Raw genomic sequence first — 16562 nt, forward strand, 5'->3', positions numbered from 1 at the left:
GTTTTAACATTCCTCTTATCATAAAATTATGGGTATTTACAACCCCAAGGTCAGCTACTTGTCAAGCGTATAGAGCATTAACGCCAAGTTATTAAAATAGACATTGACCAGAGCTTTTTTTCTCGCTTGGTAAACCTCTTAAATATTTATTGCCAAAGTAGTATCATAGGTCCCAGTGTCAGCTACTTGGATAACAAAAAAAGTGGCTACTTGGCTTGAGCAGCAGAAGCTTGGTGTTGTTGTGGTGGCGTGTTTATGTTTGTCAGTTGCGGTAAAACCTCTACTGTTTCAGTACTTTTCGGTTGTGTTTGTTGCAACTGCGAAGCTAATGTTTCATATAAAAATTTTGGTTCACGTCTCTTGCCTACTTTTACTTCTTTATTTGCGCGTAACTGTTCTTCAGTAACACCATTGCTTTCAAGAAGCCTTACACCATTCTTACTGCCAATATCAATTTTAACTTTACATTCTTTTCCATCAACATACCACTTTAAGGTCATTTCATATAATCCACTAATTATTTCATAAACTCTTTCCCCATTATCATTAATATAGCAACATGCACCTCTCTTTTTTTCTTGATTAGGATGACAAAACATAATTGTTTTTACATTATACTTTTTACACATGCTGCCACTTAGAAGTTTGGCTATATCTACTCCTTCTTTACTCTCACTCAATGCAACTCTCACGGAAGGGTAAACAACATTCCCTTCCCTTTTACCTTCCTTTATCATTATGGACCCTATGATATTGTTTTTCATACCTTCAGATATCTCCGATTTAATTTGATCAGCAATTTTGCCTACAATCTCTTTACCGTGATACTGAGTTTCTCCTTTCTTAGGAGAAAAAGGTTTTTGGTTTGTAGTATTGGTAGAAGGGTTGTTTTGTAACTTAAAGAATTCATCCCATTCTTCATCGCTTTCCAACTTGACACGTCCACGCTCTGGTGTTGATTTAGGTACATTCTGAGTGCTTAAATCACCAGAAAGCTCTTCCGTTACAGGTGCATCAGGACTATCGCTTACCCTTGCTTTACTATTTAGAAGGACAAGATGCTCTTCTGACTTTTTTTCACTCGGCTTTGAAGTTGTATTATCAAAAGAAGGTTCTTCCACCATAAGCGCATAAGGACTTTTAACTTTATCTTTAATTGGAAAATAAATAGCTTCCCAAAATTTTCTAATCTTGTCTAACATGTACTCCTCTATTATTGCTAACACATAATATTAGCATGCAAGTACTAGATAAGTTAGTCAATACCTAATTACGGCAGAAAAGCTATTTAACATCGAAGGCTCAAATATTCCTTTGCTTGATCGGTTAAAACACGTCCTCTTGGTGTGCGCTTTACAAAACTAATTTTTATTAAATAAGGTTCTACTGTTTCTTCAATATTGCCAGCATCTTCAGATAACGCGATAGATATGGTGTCAATTCCAACAGGTCCTGAGGTATTGAATAAAAATCTTAGATAATCCATATCTAATTTATTTAATCCCATCTTATCTATACCCAACTTTGATAGCGCAGAGTCAGCAATTTCGTAGGTAATTTTTTTATCATCTTCCGCTTCAACAAAATCTCTTATTCTTCTGAGTAACCTCAAAGCAATTCTTGGAGTGCCGCGTGCACGGCAGGCAATTTCCCATATGGCACCCTCTGCGATTTCAGCAGAAAGAACTCTTGCGCCTCTTTTTATAATGTCAACCAATTCCTCAAAAGAATAAAACTCGAGGTGCAAAGGGATGCCAAAACGATCCCTCAGCGGTGCGGAAAGCAGTCCAAGCCGCGTTGTTGCTCCAATTAACGTAAATGGCGGCAAATCTATCCTTAAAGTGCGAGTGGATGGGCCTTCGCCTACCAATATGTCCAGGCAAAAGTCTTCCATGGCGGTGTATAAGATTTCTTCAATGCTGCGATTTAACCTATGGATTTCGTCGATAAATAAGACATCTTTTGCATTTAAAGTGGTGAGCACTGCAGCTAAATCCCCAGCTTTGTTAAGTAAAGGACCAGAAGTTGCGCGAAAGCTAACCCTTAACTCTTTAGAGACAATTTGCGCTAAGGTTGTTTTGCCAAGCCCTGGAGGACCGTGTAGTAAAACATGGTCCAAAGCTTCAGTTCTCGTCTTTGCGGCATTTATAAACACTTTTAAATTTTGTATTAAATCTTTTTGCCCAACAAAATCATCAAGTTGTGCAGGCCTGATGTTTACATTACGCACATCTTCAGCATATTCTTTGCCACATGATATTGACTTCATAATGTTGAAAGCTCCTTAAGTGCCATGCGAATAATCTCCTTCGTGTCCAGGTTTGGCCTGTATTTTTTTATAGTATCATAGGCTTTCGTTTTTTCATATCCAAGATTGATCAATGCTGAAAGGGCATCTTCATTAATTGGATGGAAATTGCTGTTATTTATTTCTAATTTACTCACTTTGCCACTCAGTTCTGTAATAATTCGATTAATGAGTTTGAGGCCAAGCCCACTTATCTTGAGTGTTGCTTTATCTTCATTCATAATTGCCAAAAACAACTGCTCTGGGGTTAATTTACTCAAAATTGACATCGCAGTTTTATAGCTAACGCCGCTCACCTTAACAAGCAAGCGCAGGCACTGCTGTTCTTCTCTGCTTATGAAACCATATAGCTGAGTAATGTTTTCTCTATTATTTGCATAGGTTTCAATAAGCAATTTGATTTTACTTCCAGTGGAGCATGCACTTAAGGTTTTGGCTGAAAGGTATACTATATAGCCAACATCATTTACATTCAGGATTATATGATCGCTATGAACTTCGTCGACTATTCCGCTTAGGTTTCCTATCATTTTTAGCACTGTATAGAGTTCAGTTTAAAAACTCCTGGATTCTAGGTCAAGTGTTGGTCTGATACCAATTCCCATTACATGGGACAATAACTAAAAAAAAGCCTCTACTTAAGCAAATAGAATAGCCAGGTAAAACGGCATTGTTATCTATTCGATCCCTGCATAACGGGAATTGGTATGAGATGTGTCCTTTTGAATTTATAGCGCTCCAGAATCTGACTATCACACCACTACTTATAACTCACCTTCACGCAATATCGGTCGTTCTTAAAAAGCAACCTAACATTTTTTACTCCTTGATTGCGAAGCTTTGATGCAGCTGACTTGGCAGCCTGAGCATTTTCAAAAAATGCGACATATCCCCTACTTTCTGCACTGTTTTGCTTTGGGTGACGTTTCTGCATTTCTTTTTCATACTGCTTTTTATAATGAGGAGCTTTTTGTACTAATCGTTCCGACATTTTCCTTAGATACTGAACTTTTACTTTTGCAAGCCCAGATTTATGGAATCCTAAAATTTTCGCTGCTTTTTCTGAAAGATCTATTATTCTACCCTTAACAAATGGCCCTCTATCGTTAACCCTTGCCACAAGTTTTCTTCCGTTTTCTAGGTTGGTGACAAGAACAAAGCAGGGTAGAGGCAAAGTCTTGTGCGCTGCGGAAATTGAGTTACGGTCAAACACTTCACCGTTTGCTGTAAGTGTACCATGATCTTCCATCCCATACCACGATGCTACTCCTGTTTCCTCGTGATGGTTACAGTGTTTGGGATGATAAGTTACCCCATTTATTGTATAGCTATTGCCAATTTTATAATGGCCTGCAGCATTATTACACCTGCTGCGAAAACCGCAACTACTTATCAAAACAAATATTAGGCATAAAAAAGCTAGATTTTTTATCATTGTATTCAGTGAAAGGGTTCGATACCATGAGGATTTTAAATTATACTATAACAAATTTAGTAATCAGTAAACGTCTACTGCTAAATATGAACAATACTCGAAAAGAAACAATACATATAATTGGTATAGGTGGAATTGGAATGAGCGCAATTGCTGAAATTCTTCATAATTCTAATTATAAAGTCCAAGGCAGTGATACGCAATCAAATGACAATGTAGATAGGTTACAAAAGCTAGGTATAGAGATCTATATTGGCCACAATGCCAATAACATCAGGCAAGCCCAAGTGGTCGTTCATTCTTCTGCAATAAAATCCAACAACGTGGAGTTAGTTGCTGCAAGAGATAACAAAAAAAACCATTTTGCATAGGTCAGACATACTCGCTGAGATTATGAAAGATAAATATGTGATAGCAGTTTCAGGTTCAAGTGGAAAGACGACAACAACGGCTATGATTGCTTCCATTTTTGATCATTCTGGCATTGATGCAACTGTAATTGTGGGAGGGATACTAAACTCCTACCGAAATAACTCAAAACTTGGCAGGAGTGACATTTTTTTGACTGAGGCTGATGAATCTGATGGAACTATGTTAAAAATCCCTGCAAATATCGCTGTTATAATGAGTGTTAATGACGATCACATAGACCATTACGGCACATTTGACAATCTCAAAAATGCATTTTCTCAATTTGTAAACAGGGCAGACTTTGCTATTTTGCCTGATTTTGTAGGCATCAATTGTGATGCAGGCAATTCTATGACGTTTGGGTTTGAGAATGGTAGCATAAGAGCCAGTAACATCGAACAACACAATAACAGCATGGAATTTGATGTGTTGATTAATATAGACGAAAATAACTGGATCCCAGTGTCAAGCACTGGGATGACAAAGAAAGAGCTGTTATCATCTAGTTACCACTTATCGTCCAATCCCCCTTTGTCATCCCAATGCCACCTCCCGTCATCCCAGCGCTTGACACTGGGATCTAGAATTATAAAAAATGTAGTACTGTCAAACGCAATAGGTATTCACAAAGTCAGCAATATCGGTTGCGGTAAAACTTGGAATTGGCGATGCGGACATTAAAAAAGGCCTTGTGGAATTTAAAGGAGTAGCAAGAAGATTTTCTTTAATTGCTAATATTAAAGGCATTAGGTTAATTGAAGATTATGCCCATCATCCAAATAAAATACAAGCAACCCTGGCAGCAGCACGCTTGATCACTAAAGGAAAGGTAACAGGAATCATTGAACCGCTCCGTTTCGCTCGCATTCGTAATTTTTTTGGTGAATTCGTACAAGTCTTTATGATGTTTGACTATGTCATTCTCACTCCTGTTCATCCCCTAGAAGATGAGCCTATTCCCGGTTGTGGAATTGATGATATACAGAAAGCTTTAGTCAGCAATGGGTTTAGTAACGTAGAGATTATGAATAATGCTTTGCTCATTTCACATTTTATCAATGATTCGACAAATTCAGGTGATGTGGTACTATTTATTGGTGCTGGTAGTAATATAGCCAAACTAGCGAAAGAAACTGCAGCACTTATGTCGGAAATAGAGGTTTAACATGATGAAAAAGATAATTAACAATGTATTCGCAAGAAAAATTTTAGATAGCAGGGGTTATCCAACCGTTGAGGTAGAAGTTGAACTCTGCGATGGAGTAACAGGTAGAGCGTCTGTACCTTCTGGAGCTTCAACCGGCAAACTAGAAGCCTTAGAACTGAGGGATCAAGATGAAAAAAGATATTGTGGTAAAGGAGTGCTGAAAGCTGTTCAGTCTGTAAATGGAGTGATAGCAAGTAAAATTGTTGGCATGGATGCAGCAGACCAAAGTATAATTGATAAAGTATTAATCGAATTAGATGGAACGAAAAACAAATCTAAGCTTGGAGCAAATGCAACTTTAGGGGTGTCTCTTGCCGTTGCAAAAGCAGCAGCAAACAGTTTCAAAATGCCACTATATAGATATTTAGGAGGAGAACAGGCAAGTGTTATGCCGTTTCCAATGATTAACATAATTAACGGTGGAGTACATGCAGACAATAAACTTGACTTTCAAGAATTCATGGTTTTTCCTATTGGAGCTGAGGCTTTCAGTGAAGCGATCAGAATGTCTGCAGAGGTGTTTCATAATTTGCGCAGCATTCTCAAGAAAAAGGGTTACAGCACAAACGTAGGAGATGAAGGTGGTTTTGCACCAAACATTGAGAGCACTAAAGAAGCACTTGACTTAATTATAAATGCTATAGAATCTGCCGGTTATTCAATACAAGATCATTTTGTACTGAGTCTTGATGTTGCTGCGTCTACTTTTTATGAAAATGGAATTTACAAATTTGAAAATAATGAGCTTACTTCGGACGGATTAGTTGAATACTATTGTGACCTTGTAAAAGGATACCCAATAGTTTCTATAGAAGATGCGATGAGTGAAGACGATTATGAAGGTTGGAAGTTACTTACTGCAAAATTGGGGAGTGAAATTCAATTGGTTGGAGATGATTTGTTCGTTACAAATTGTGAACTAATACGTAGAGGAATAGAGGAAGGAGTGGCAAATGCTGTACTAATCAAACCGAATCAGATAGGAACATTAACAGAAACTTTTACTGCTATTGGAATGGCAAAATCAGGTCGTTACAAAACTGTTCTATCACACCGTTCAGGTGAAACAGAAGACACAACGATATCTCATATAGCAATTGCGTCAAATTGTGGGCAAATAAAGACTGGCTCACTATCACGTTCTGATAGGCTTGCAAAGTATAATGAGCTGCTGAGAATAGAGGGCACGTTGGGAAGAAATGCCAAATATTATAGTGGTTTGCCATGGACTTTATAGACGAAGTTAAATTGTATCTAAAGGCAGGTGATGGCGGTGATGGATGCGCGAGTTTTCGTCGAGAAAAATTCGTCGAATTTGGTGGTCCAAACGGTGGTAATGGAGGAAAGGGAGGAGACATAGTTTTTGTCAGTGATGCAAATCTCAACACTTTGCTTAATTTTCGTTATAGGAGACACATTAAGGCAAACGATGGAAAAAGTGGGGCAAGCAGGGATAGGTCTGGTACATCAGGAAAAAACATCGTACTTAAAGTTCCAGTTGGGACACAAATAATCGATGAAGAAAGTGAGGAGGTGATAGTAGACCTTGATAAACCCAATATGGAATTTCAAGTAGTGCAAGGTGGAAAAGGTGGACTTGGAAACACCAATTTTAAATCTTCTACTAACAGGGCACCAAGGCATTTTACCTACGGTCAACCTGGCGAAGAAAAATATGTATTATTAAAACTAAAAGTTTTATCTGACGTTGGCATTATCGGCATGCCAAACGCAGGTAAATCAAAATTTTTAACTCGCTGTTCAAATGCAGATACAAAAATAGGTGATTATCCATTCACCACGATAAGACCACATTTAGGTGTAGCAAAAGTGGATGATAGCGAAATTGTAATAGCAGATATTCCTGGAATAATCTCCGATGCTCACCTTGGAGTTGGGCTTGGACATAAATTTTTGAAGCACATAGAAAGGTGTAAAATTTTACTGCATTTAATTGATGTAACTCACGATGATGTCATTTCAGCGTATGATTGCACACACAATGAGTTGGAGCTTTACAATAGTGATCTTGTTAGAAAAGAGGAAGTTGTGGTGTTAAACAAATGTGACTTGTTGGAAGAAGCAGAAATTCTGGAGAAGAAGAAACACTTGGCTAACTATCTTGATAAAGAAGTACTATGCTTATCAATTGATGATGATTTACAGCCCATTTTGAGGTTATTAAGTGAAAAATTGAAAAAGAATAACCCTAGGAAAACTGATGTATATGATCCTTTTAAGGCATGAATCTCCCGTTCAATAGCCACGTGTAAACAAGCCCGATATTACTTTTGCCGACTTGAGCAATTTTCTGTTAAGAATGTGATATTTTAGACAAAGTCCCCTCATATAAAAAATTCAGAAAAAATGCAACGCACATACGACAGAGATTAAGCACGTGTGTGCACCCACGCACACTGAAGAAGATACGCTACATCTTTTACTGAGTTTGGTTGTTTAATAAAAAGGTCTGCAGACGGAGATAGATTTTGAGCTCTCTAAATATCTCTACTGTAATTATAGTAACACTGGATAAATAGGCGAAGTAATTTTTTACTGGAAATCCATTTTATGCCAAATCTCTGTGGTAAATTAAAAAGTTTCCCCTACGATGAGAGATTTAGCGAATTTATTATGTATCTTGTTTGATAACGAAAATTGGTATAACTTTTATGTTTAAGAAATTTACCCAAACGAGAAAAAAAAGCCCTGGTCAATGTCTATTTTAATAACTTGGCGTTAATGCTCTATACGCTTGACAAGTAGCTGACCTTGGGGTTGTAAATACCCATAATTTTATGATAAGAGGAATGTTAAAACTTGTCAAGCAATTTTTTTGTGAAAAAAATGGGATTGGTTAAAATTTTAACCAATTAAAAACAAGACAAAAGAAACCCCGTGATGTGAGTTGTTTACTGTTCTCTCAAAAACTTGGCGTCCGGTTCTCTCTTACACCACTTAATAAGCGAGGCTCAGCTAATGTAGACAAAAATTTATAAAGACATGCAGTGTCCATGCTGCAAAAATTAAACATAACACGCCTTGTTTTATACTGTGCTTTTGTCACTTAATACAAGATTAAAGATAAATTTTAGGCCTAAAACACCCACAATTCTATTGTAAAGGCGCTAGCGAAGGTTGTCAAGTAGTTTTTTTCGTATATTTCAAAACTGGTTTGATATGATTATGCAAGAAGTTTTATTTTGGCGTGCGTGACCTTGAAAGATCGCAGTGCAATACTTAAATTATATGGGTAGTAGGCTAATAATGGAGCTCAAAATGCATAACGTACAAGAAACTGAAAATTTAAAATTTGATGCTGAAGTAGGGAAAGTACTGAACATAGTAATTCATTCGCTCTATACCAACAAGGATATTTTTCTGCGTGAGTTAATATCAAATGCATCGGATGCATGTGACAAATTACGCTATGAATCACAACTAAATCCTAATTTGCTAGATTCAAGCAATGAGAGTTATATACAGGAAACCTCGAGACTCAGCATAAATATATTTCCTCTGATAACAGAAGTCTTCAAACATATAAATACGTCACCCAGGCCAGGCCAGCCAGTTCTGTCCAACCGCTGCCCGAGTTAAGTTCTACCTGCAGTTCTGTCCAACCGCTGCCCGAGCTAAGTTCTGCCCAGACTCTGTCCAAGTTCCGTTCAACCTATCAGTAGTGAAGTTCCCTTCCCTTGATATCTTTGTAACCGTTATTTTATATATATCAGTTAATATTGTAATAAAGAACTTGTGTTTTAAATAAAAATTATTCTTTTTAAAAAAGCCCCTAACGGTACAAGGTATATAACTGGCGCCCGATTGCAGAGACTCGAATTGACATAAACGGTCCCTATTTTGCAGAGACTTTAAGTGCATAAACAATTTAATAATTTCCAAAACATCGTACCAAAAGTGATTGAGAGCGAGAGAGCAGAAGACTTCTGGGTCAACATCTATTCAGCATTCAACATCAGGTGGGCAGAACTCAAGCCGTAATTATTTTATTATTATTATTTTAATTTTCCTTTTAAGCATTTGTCTTAAGATTTTGTATGTGCTTCTTATCAAATAGTGTATACATTCTTGTATTGTCCCTAGAAATCTCCCAAAGGAATAACTTTCTTATTTTGACTTGACTATAAAAGTACCGTCAGTTATTCACCAGGTGGATAAACAAATTCTTCGTTGGTAACCGCATTGATTATTCCAGTCCCAAAAGGAATAAAATAACCTCATTGATTATTCCAGTCCCAAAAGGAATAAAATAACCGCATCGATTATTCCAGTCCCAAAAGGAATAAAATAACCGCATCGATTATTCCAGTCCCAAAAGGAATAAAATAACCGCATCAATTATTCCAGTCCCAAAAGGAATAAAATAACCGCATCGATTATTCCAGTCCCAAAAGGAATAAAATAACCGCATCAATTATTCCAGTCCCAAAAGGAATAAAATAACCGCATCGATTATTCCAGTCCCAAAAGGAATAAAATAACCGCATCAATTATTCCAGTCCCAAAAGGAATAAAATAACCGCATCGATTATTCCAGTCCCAAAAGGAATAAAATAACCGCATCAATTATTCCAGTCCCAAAAGAAATAAATTCCCCTAGTTGTTATAAAATCCCCTTGATTACCCTGCCGAAACAATAAATTAAAAACATATAAAGTAGGCAAGGGCAGTATTAATTGTCCCAGTCCCAAAAAGAGAAACATAATTGATATATTGTAAAAATAAAATAAGTCCCCATATAATTATTAATCCTTATAATAAAAAGAAAGTATAATTGATATAAAGAATAAATAAGTTCGCGAATAATTATTAGATTATAAAGACTAAGATATCTTTATAAAGAAGTGTAACGGATATAAAGAATTTATAAAAAGCCCCTATAAGATAAGATAAAGAAAAGCAAATCAGTATAACTGAATAAATATTCTTTTAACAGATAAGAAGAAGGCAAATCAACATATTTTAATCATACAACTGTGTCTTATACTGTAATCACTTGAGCTGTATAAAATGCATACTAATCTTAACACTTCCGACCTGCTACCCCCAGTCCTTACCCCCTATGACCAAACGGATACTCAGACTCCGTGTTCCCACACAAGCTCTTCATTACCACGTATTAGTCACCCTTTACGAAAAGAAGATTATGATCATATTCCCATATTTAACGGAGACCCTTATGAATTATTATACTTTACTCAAACAGTCGAAGACGTTTATAACGTAACCTGTAGACCCAACATTATAGAAAATTCCACTAATGAATACCTTCTCCTTAATAAAATAAAAGCCAAAATCACAGGATCCGCGCAATCCTTAATTTTAACTAAAAGAATCCACACTATTAAAGAATTATTAGACATCTTAAAAAGAAACTTTTCGTGTTCAAAATCTTTCGAAACATTAAAGTCAGAAATTTATAATATGAAGCCCCATTTTAAAGAACTCCCAACCGACTACCTAACTCGTTTAGAATCTGTAACACACCTAATCCATGCCAAATATATGATTGATGGCATTAGTGAAGAAATTATATTAACTTCTATGCAATACTTAGAAAAAGAAGTTATCCACCATTTCTATTCAACTACCCCATGGCAATTGTCCAATCATGTGATGACCTTTAATCCTACATCTTTAGAAAAATTAAGAGAGACTTTAAACACTAAATGTATGTTCCTAATCGACCAGTTGTACACGAAACCCCAATCATCCTATCGATCCCCCTCTCAACAACCACGTAATCCTCCTCAAAGGAGATACCAGCAGAACCCAACAAGTTATCGTAATCCCAGTTTTCCTTCGACCTCAAACTATCCTTCCCCATTAATGCAAACGCAAACTCCGTATAGACCTTTCCCTAACTCCCACTATAATTCCAGAGACTCATGGAAAAGCAATGGCCCTAGGCCTCCCTACAATCAACAACCTCGTGAACCGAGACCACCCCCAAATTATCAAAAACCTTCGAACCCTCACAAAAGAAATCCAGCACCCCTACACATGGCCACACACGACTCACAAGAATCCCAGATTCAACAATTAACAGAAAGAGTAAACCAACTCGAATCTTTTTTAGACAACGGCCACTCCAGCAGTGTAAGTCCGATAGCAAACCTGAAATAAAGCATGTAGATGGAAAAACCAATTATGTAGCCGACGCGCTATCAAGAAATCCTATCCCCTTAAATATCCTCTTGAATGATAGCAGTGAAGACTCCCTAGACGACGTACCCTTATTAAATCCAAATGAAAACCTAGATGACATCGACCCCTTTGATCCTTTAGAGTCCCCATTTATTGAGCAAACATTAACCGAACTATTAGAATCCCCAAGAGAAGAAGAAATCTCCAAGATAATGGATGAAATCAATCCCCCAGAAGAAAGGTGTGAACCTTCAGACCCTATAGACCTAGATGAACTCGTATCAAAAACCCTAAATGAATTAGATGAATCAAATGAATCAGATTCCCCAAAAGAGAATAACGACCTTACAAATGAAGAAATTCCCTCCGGAGAAATTGCTCCAGATATTGTCCCGAATCAAATAATTATACTCCCAGATAATAACAAATGTGTCAACACAGAAAAACATCAAATCCATATCAACATTGGCAATCCTGCCAACAGTAAAAGAAAAACATACTTCGGCAATCGAAGCAGATTAATATGGCAAGTAGCATGGCCACATAAAGAGACACTCACTAAACATTGTTTAGAATTCCTAAAACCCAACACCACATACGGCATTTATTGCTCTAATCAAGCTGTAGTAATGAACAATATATTAGATGATGTATTCCAAATATTTAAAGATATAGTAATAACTACATACCCCTCAATCCGTATAAAAAGATATTTTAAAATTAATATAGATGTTGAAGAAAAAGAAGACCAAGTAGAATTAATTAAAAACCATCACCTCGGTAAAACATGCCATAGAGGAATAAACGACATATATAAAAGATTAAAAACAAAATATTATTGGCCCCGTATGACAGATACAATCACAGAAGTAATTAACAATTGCGATGCCTGCAAACAAATTAAATATGAGAGGAACCCTCCAAAACAAAAATTCCAGATAACACCTACCCCAAGCAGACCCTTTGAAAGACTTCAAATTGATACCCTATTCTTTTCTAATCACCTAATATTAACTATAATTGACTGTTTTTCGAAACGAATGACAGCCTATATAATCACTTCCACGAATAGTACAGAAGTAATTGATAAATTAAGAGATTACCTTAGTAACTTCCCTACACCCAGCGAAATCCAAGCTGATAATGGTAAAGAATTCGCCAATAAAGGATTCGAATCTTTCTTAAATTATAATAATATCTCCCTTTATCTAACCACTCCACACCACCATAATTCCAATGGACTCATTAACCGAGCTCATTCAACCTTTATAGAATTACTTAATCTGATCCGTATCGAAGATCCTAAGATACCTTTAAATCAAACTCTAAAGCTAGCAACCATAGCATACAACAACACTCCAAATAATACACTAAAACTTAGCCCCAATGAAATTAGTTTTGGCATAACAACTCTTACAGAACAAAAACAAACAACCATTTTTGAAATTCAAACTGATGAATATCACAAAGAAAAACAACTCATACATAAAGTAATTAAAGAACAAATAGAAAAAGAAAAAGAGGAAAGAACTAATTTACTAAATGAAAACAGAGAAAATGTAGAAATTCCCCCAGGAAAAATTTATATAAAAACCCATAATAGAAACAAAGCTAAACCAAGGTATAAATCAGTAACATATGATAAAACTAAACAAAAAGTCTTAACTGGCAAAACCAAGAAAACCAAAATTCACCCCTCACAACTTAAACGCCCTAGAAAATTTGAAAATCATTCACGTGAACCTTCTTGTTCGCAGGCAACCACACAAAAGAACGAAAATGATCGTCCTCCTGATTCTCCTAAGCCTGGAACTAGTGGCAACCCATAAAGTTACCAATTTAAATAAAAGTCCAACTCCCAATTAAAACCCCCTTAACGGAAACTTATTTTCTTTTGTCCTATCCCTATGATCACTTGAATCAGACCTTAACTATAATTACTTCCCCTTCATTAGTCCTGAGAACTAACAAACTATACACAGCTCATTGTGAACTATTATTAAACAATTATTATTGCAAGAATGCCACTATCATTCATAATGAATGTATAAATAACTTACTAAATAATAACATTGAAAGCCAATGTAAAAAGGTAAATATACCCAAACCTAACCCTTTCATAAAATATGTTGAAGCCGTAAATAAATACTTAGTATATGAAACCCCTATTGTAAACATTGATAGAAACAATGTAAGTCTTACAGTTAGCATTAAGAACATTGCTTTGTTAACTTTAGAAATTAATGAAAAAGTAACTAATTGTAAACCTTTATAGACCTATAATGAATTCAAGCACATGTTAATTAATCCTTCTATCCCTGATCAATATGATCATCTTAATATTTCCTTCCTTGACCTTCACTACTTAAATATTAAAATGATACCCCTAGAAGAATTAGAAGAGGAATCCACCTCAGACTACACTACAACTTTATTCATCATCGCCATCATAGCTCTCTGCCTCTCAATCACTCATCTATTCATCCGTTATAGAAGAAAAATCTATAAAATTGTAAAACTCTTTAATAGAAGTGAGCCCCAGCAACCAGAAGACAATTCAACAGATGCTTCAGTGACTCCCCTGCCACCAGTTCGTACATCAACAATGGCAGCCTACCAACAACATCTCCAAATTCGATGAACTCCTCACACTTCCAAATTTCGTGAGGACACGAAAAACTTAAGGAGGGAGGAGTTATATACAGGAAACCTCGAGACTCAGCATAAATATATTTCCTCTGATAACAGCAGTCTTCAAACATATAAATACGTCACCCAGGCCAGGCCAGCCAGTTCTGTCCAACCGCTGCCCGAGTTAAGTTCTACCTGCAGTTCTGTCCAACCGCTGCCCGAGCTAAGTTCTGCCCAGACTCTGTCCAAGTTCCGTTCAACCTATCAGTAGTGAAGTTCCCTTCCCTTGATATCTTTGTAACCGTTATTTTATATATATCAGTTAATATTGTAATAAAGAACTTGTGTTTTAAATAAAAATTATTCTTTTTAAAAAAGCCCCTAACGGTACAAGGTATATAACTTGAGTTAAAAATCACCATTAGTGCCAATAAAGATAAGAATGAGCTGTATATAACTGACAATGGGATTGGAATGAACAGGCAGGATTTAATAGACAACCTTGGCACAATTGCCAGCTCTGGTACACAAAAATTCTTGGACGCAATTAAAAATAGCAAAGATTCAAGCCAAACTGTAGAGTTAATTGGAAAATTTGGCGTGGGTTTTTACTCGAGCTTCATGGTTGCTTTAGAAGTTATAGTTGAATCTCGAAAGGCGGGAGAAGAGGAATCTTGGATCTGGAAATCCAAGGGAGATGGAGAATATTCAATCAGCAAATTAGATGATCAAATCCCTCGTGGAACTAAAATTACCCTGGTTATGCGCCCTGAAGAGAACGAGTTTTTAGACAAGTTTCGCGTTGAAAATATCGTTACTACTTATTCGGATCACATAAACTTTCCCGTTGAATTTGTAAATGAAGAAGGAAAAAGTGAGAAGTTAAACAACAAGGCTGCTATTTGGACTAAGCCGAAAAATGATGTTACTCAAGAGGAGCACAACGATTTCTTCCGCAGTGTTGCGCATGTTGGTGGTGAGCCTTGGATGATGTGAACCTTGCATAACAAAAATGAAGGGGCAATAGAATATACGAATTTGCTTTACGTTCCCTCTATCAAGCCTTTCGATTTATTCCACCCAGATAGACGTTGCTCCGTGAAATTGTACGTAAATAAAGTGTTTATCACTGAAGATAATGTACAGGTCATACCGCAGTACTTGCGTTTCCTGAAAGGTATTGTTGATTCTCCGGATTTACCTCTAAACATCAGCAGAGAAACGCTGCAGAACAATCGAGTTATTGAGCAAATCAGAAGATCCCTAACTAAGCGTGTGATATCAGAGCTCGGTAAAAAGGCAAAAGAGAATTTAGAGGAATACACAAAATTTTGGACCAATTTTGGTGCAGTATTGAAAGAAGGCCTTTGTGAAGCCATGCCGACCGATGAAAGAGAAGCGCTGCTCTCAATTTGCAGGTTCCATAGCACTGGTGATGAGAAATTAGTCAGCATTGATGATTATATAAGCAGAATGAAGCCTGAGCAGGAGCATATCTATTATCTTACAGGAAACAGTTTAGATTCTGTGAAAAACAGTCCACAACTTGAAGGGTTTATCAGCAAAGGATTGGAGGTTCTTCTGTTTGTTGACCCAGTGGATGATTTCTGGACTAGTGTAGTTCATGAATATAAAGATCAAAAGTTTAAGTCTGTAACTCGTGCGGATGTTGATCTGGAAAATTTCTCTTCAGAGAAAAAAGAGGAAGAAAACAAATCAGATGAAGACAAGACGGAAGAAAATGCAGACTCTATACTGCAATATTTCACCAAAGTTCTTGGCAGTGCAGTAAAAAGCGTAAAAATTTCCAAGAAATTGACTGATAGTCCTGTGTGTTTGGCGGTTGATGAAGGAGCTATGGATCTTCGCATGGAACGTTTTTTACGTGAACAAAAGCAGCTAAATTACCGCACGCCAAAGGTGCTCGAAATCAACACTAAGCACCCTGTAATAAAAAGCATAATAAAATCTCACGCTGAAAACGTTGAAAATCCAACACTGGAGGACATGATTCACTTATTGTTCTATCAAGCTTGTATAACGGAAGGCGAAGAGATGGATGACGCGAGCTTATTTGCTAAAAAATTAAACAATTTGCTTGGCAAAGTTGTTATTTAGTGGTATACTTGGTTTAGTTATTTAGTAGGAGAAAAAACATGGCTTGGAATTTGTTGGGTGGGCTCATGCCACCGGAAAATGATGCCAAGAGCAAAAGTAATTTTCAAGATTCAGGTGCCAAGTGCGTCCAGAGAAGGTGAGTATTGTTCAGTAGGAGATAGACCTACCAGGATAAAAGTCGGAATCCTGTAGCTTGGGTAGCAGCATGGAGGGGAACCAAAATGTTGAAGCCTACCGACAACATTATCGTAGGATAGAGGCGAATTACCAGGCCGTAGCGAAAG

General features: G+C 36.7%; 2 protein-coding genes across 2 annotated transcripts; both read left to right on the top strand.

Moving 5' to 3' along the window:
- Positions 1 to 3829: 3829 nt before the first annotated feature.
- On the top strand, positions 3830 to 5319 carry LOC141461937 (UDP-N-acetylmuramate--L-alanine ligase-like). Its single transcript, XM_074143418.1, has 3 exons — positions 3830 to 4071; positions 4115 to 4238; positions 4774 to 5319. Exons 1-3 carry the CDS (start codon positions 3830 to 3832, stop codon positions 5317 to 5319), a joined length of 912 nt encoding a protein of 303 aa, XP_073999519.1.
- Positions 5320 to 5323: 4 nt separating this feature from the next.
- On the top strand, positions 5324 to 7608 carry LOC141461938 (enolase-like). The gene is made up of 2 exons (XM_074143419.1): positions 5324 to 6545; positions 6599 to 7608. Exons 1-2 carry the CDS (start codon positions 5324 to 5326, stop codon positions 7606 to 7608), a joined length of 2232 nt encoding a protein of 743 aa, XP_073999520.1.
- Positions 7609 to 16562: the final 8954 nt, after the last annotated feature.

The sequence above is a fragment of the Rhodnius prolixus genome, unplaced genomic scaffold (assembly GCF_049639745.1).
Source record: "Rhodnius prolixus isolate KJV_2025 unplaced genomic scaffold, Rpr scaffold_12, whole genome shotgun sequence".
NCBI classification, from domain to species: Eukaryota; Metazoa; Arthropoda; class Insecta; order Hemiptera; family Reduviidae; genus Rhodnius; species Rhodnius prolixus.

Excerpts from the sequence above, each read along its gene's own strand:
- LOC141461937 (XM_074143418.1), top strand. The coding sequence starts at position 3,830 with ATGAACAATACTCGAAAAGAAACAATACATATAATTGGTATAGGTGGA. Across the intron at positions 4,072-4,114 it reads ATAAAATCCAACAACGTGGA|GTCAGACATACTCGCTGAGA; the intron begins GTTAGTTGCTGC and ends CATTTTGCATAG. Across the intron at positions 4,239-4,773 it reads ATTCTGGCATTGATGCAACT|GTATTCACAAAGTCAGCAAT; the intron begins GTAATTGTGGGA and ends CAAACGCAATAG.
- LOC141461938 (XM_074143419.1), top strand. The coding sequence starts at position 5,324 with ATGAAAAAGATAATTAACAATGTATTCGCAAGAAAAATTTTAGATAGC. Across the intron at positions 6,546-6,598 it reads TGAGCTGCTGAGAATAGAGG|ACGAAGTTAAATTGTATCTA; the intron begins GCACGTTGGGAA and ends TGGACTTTATAG.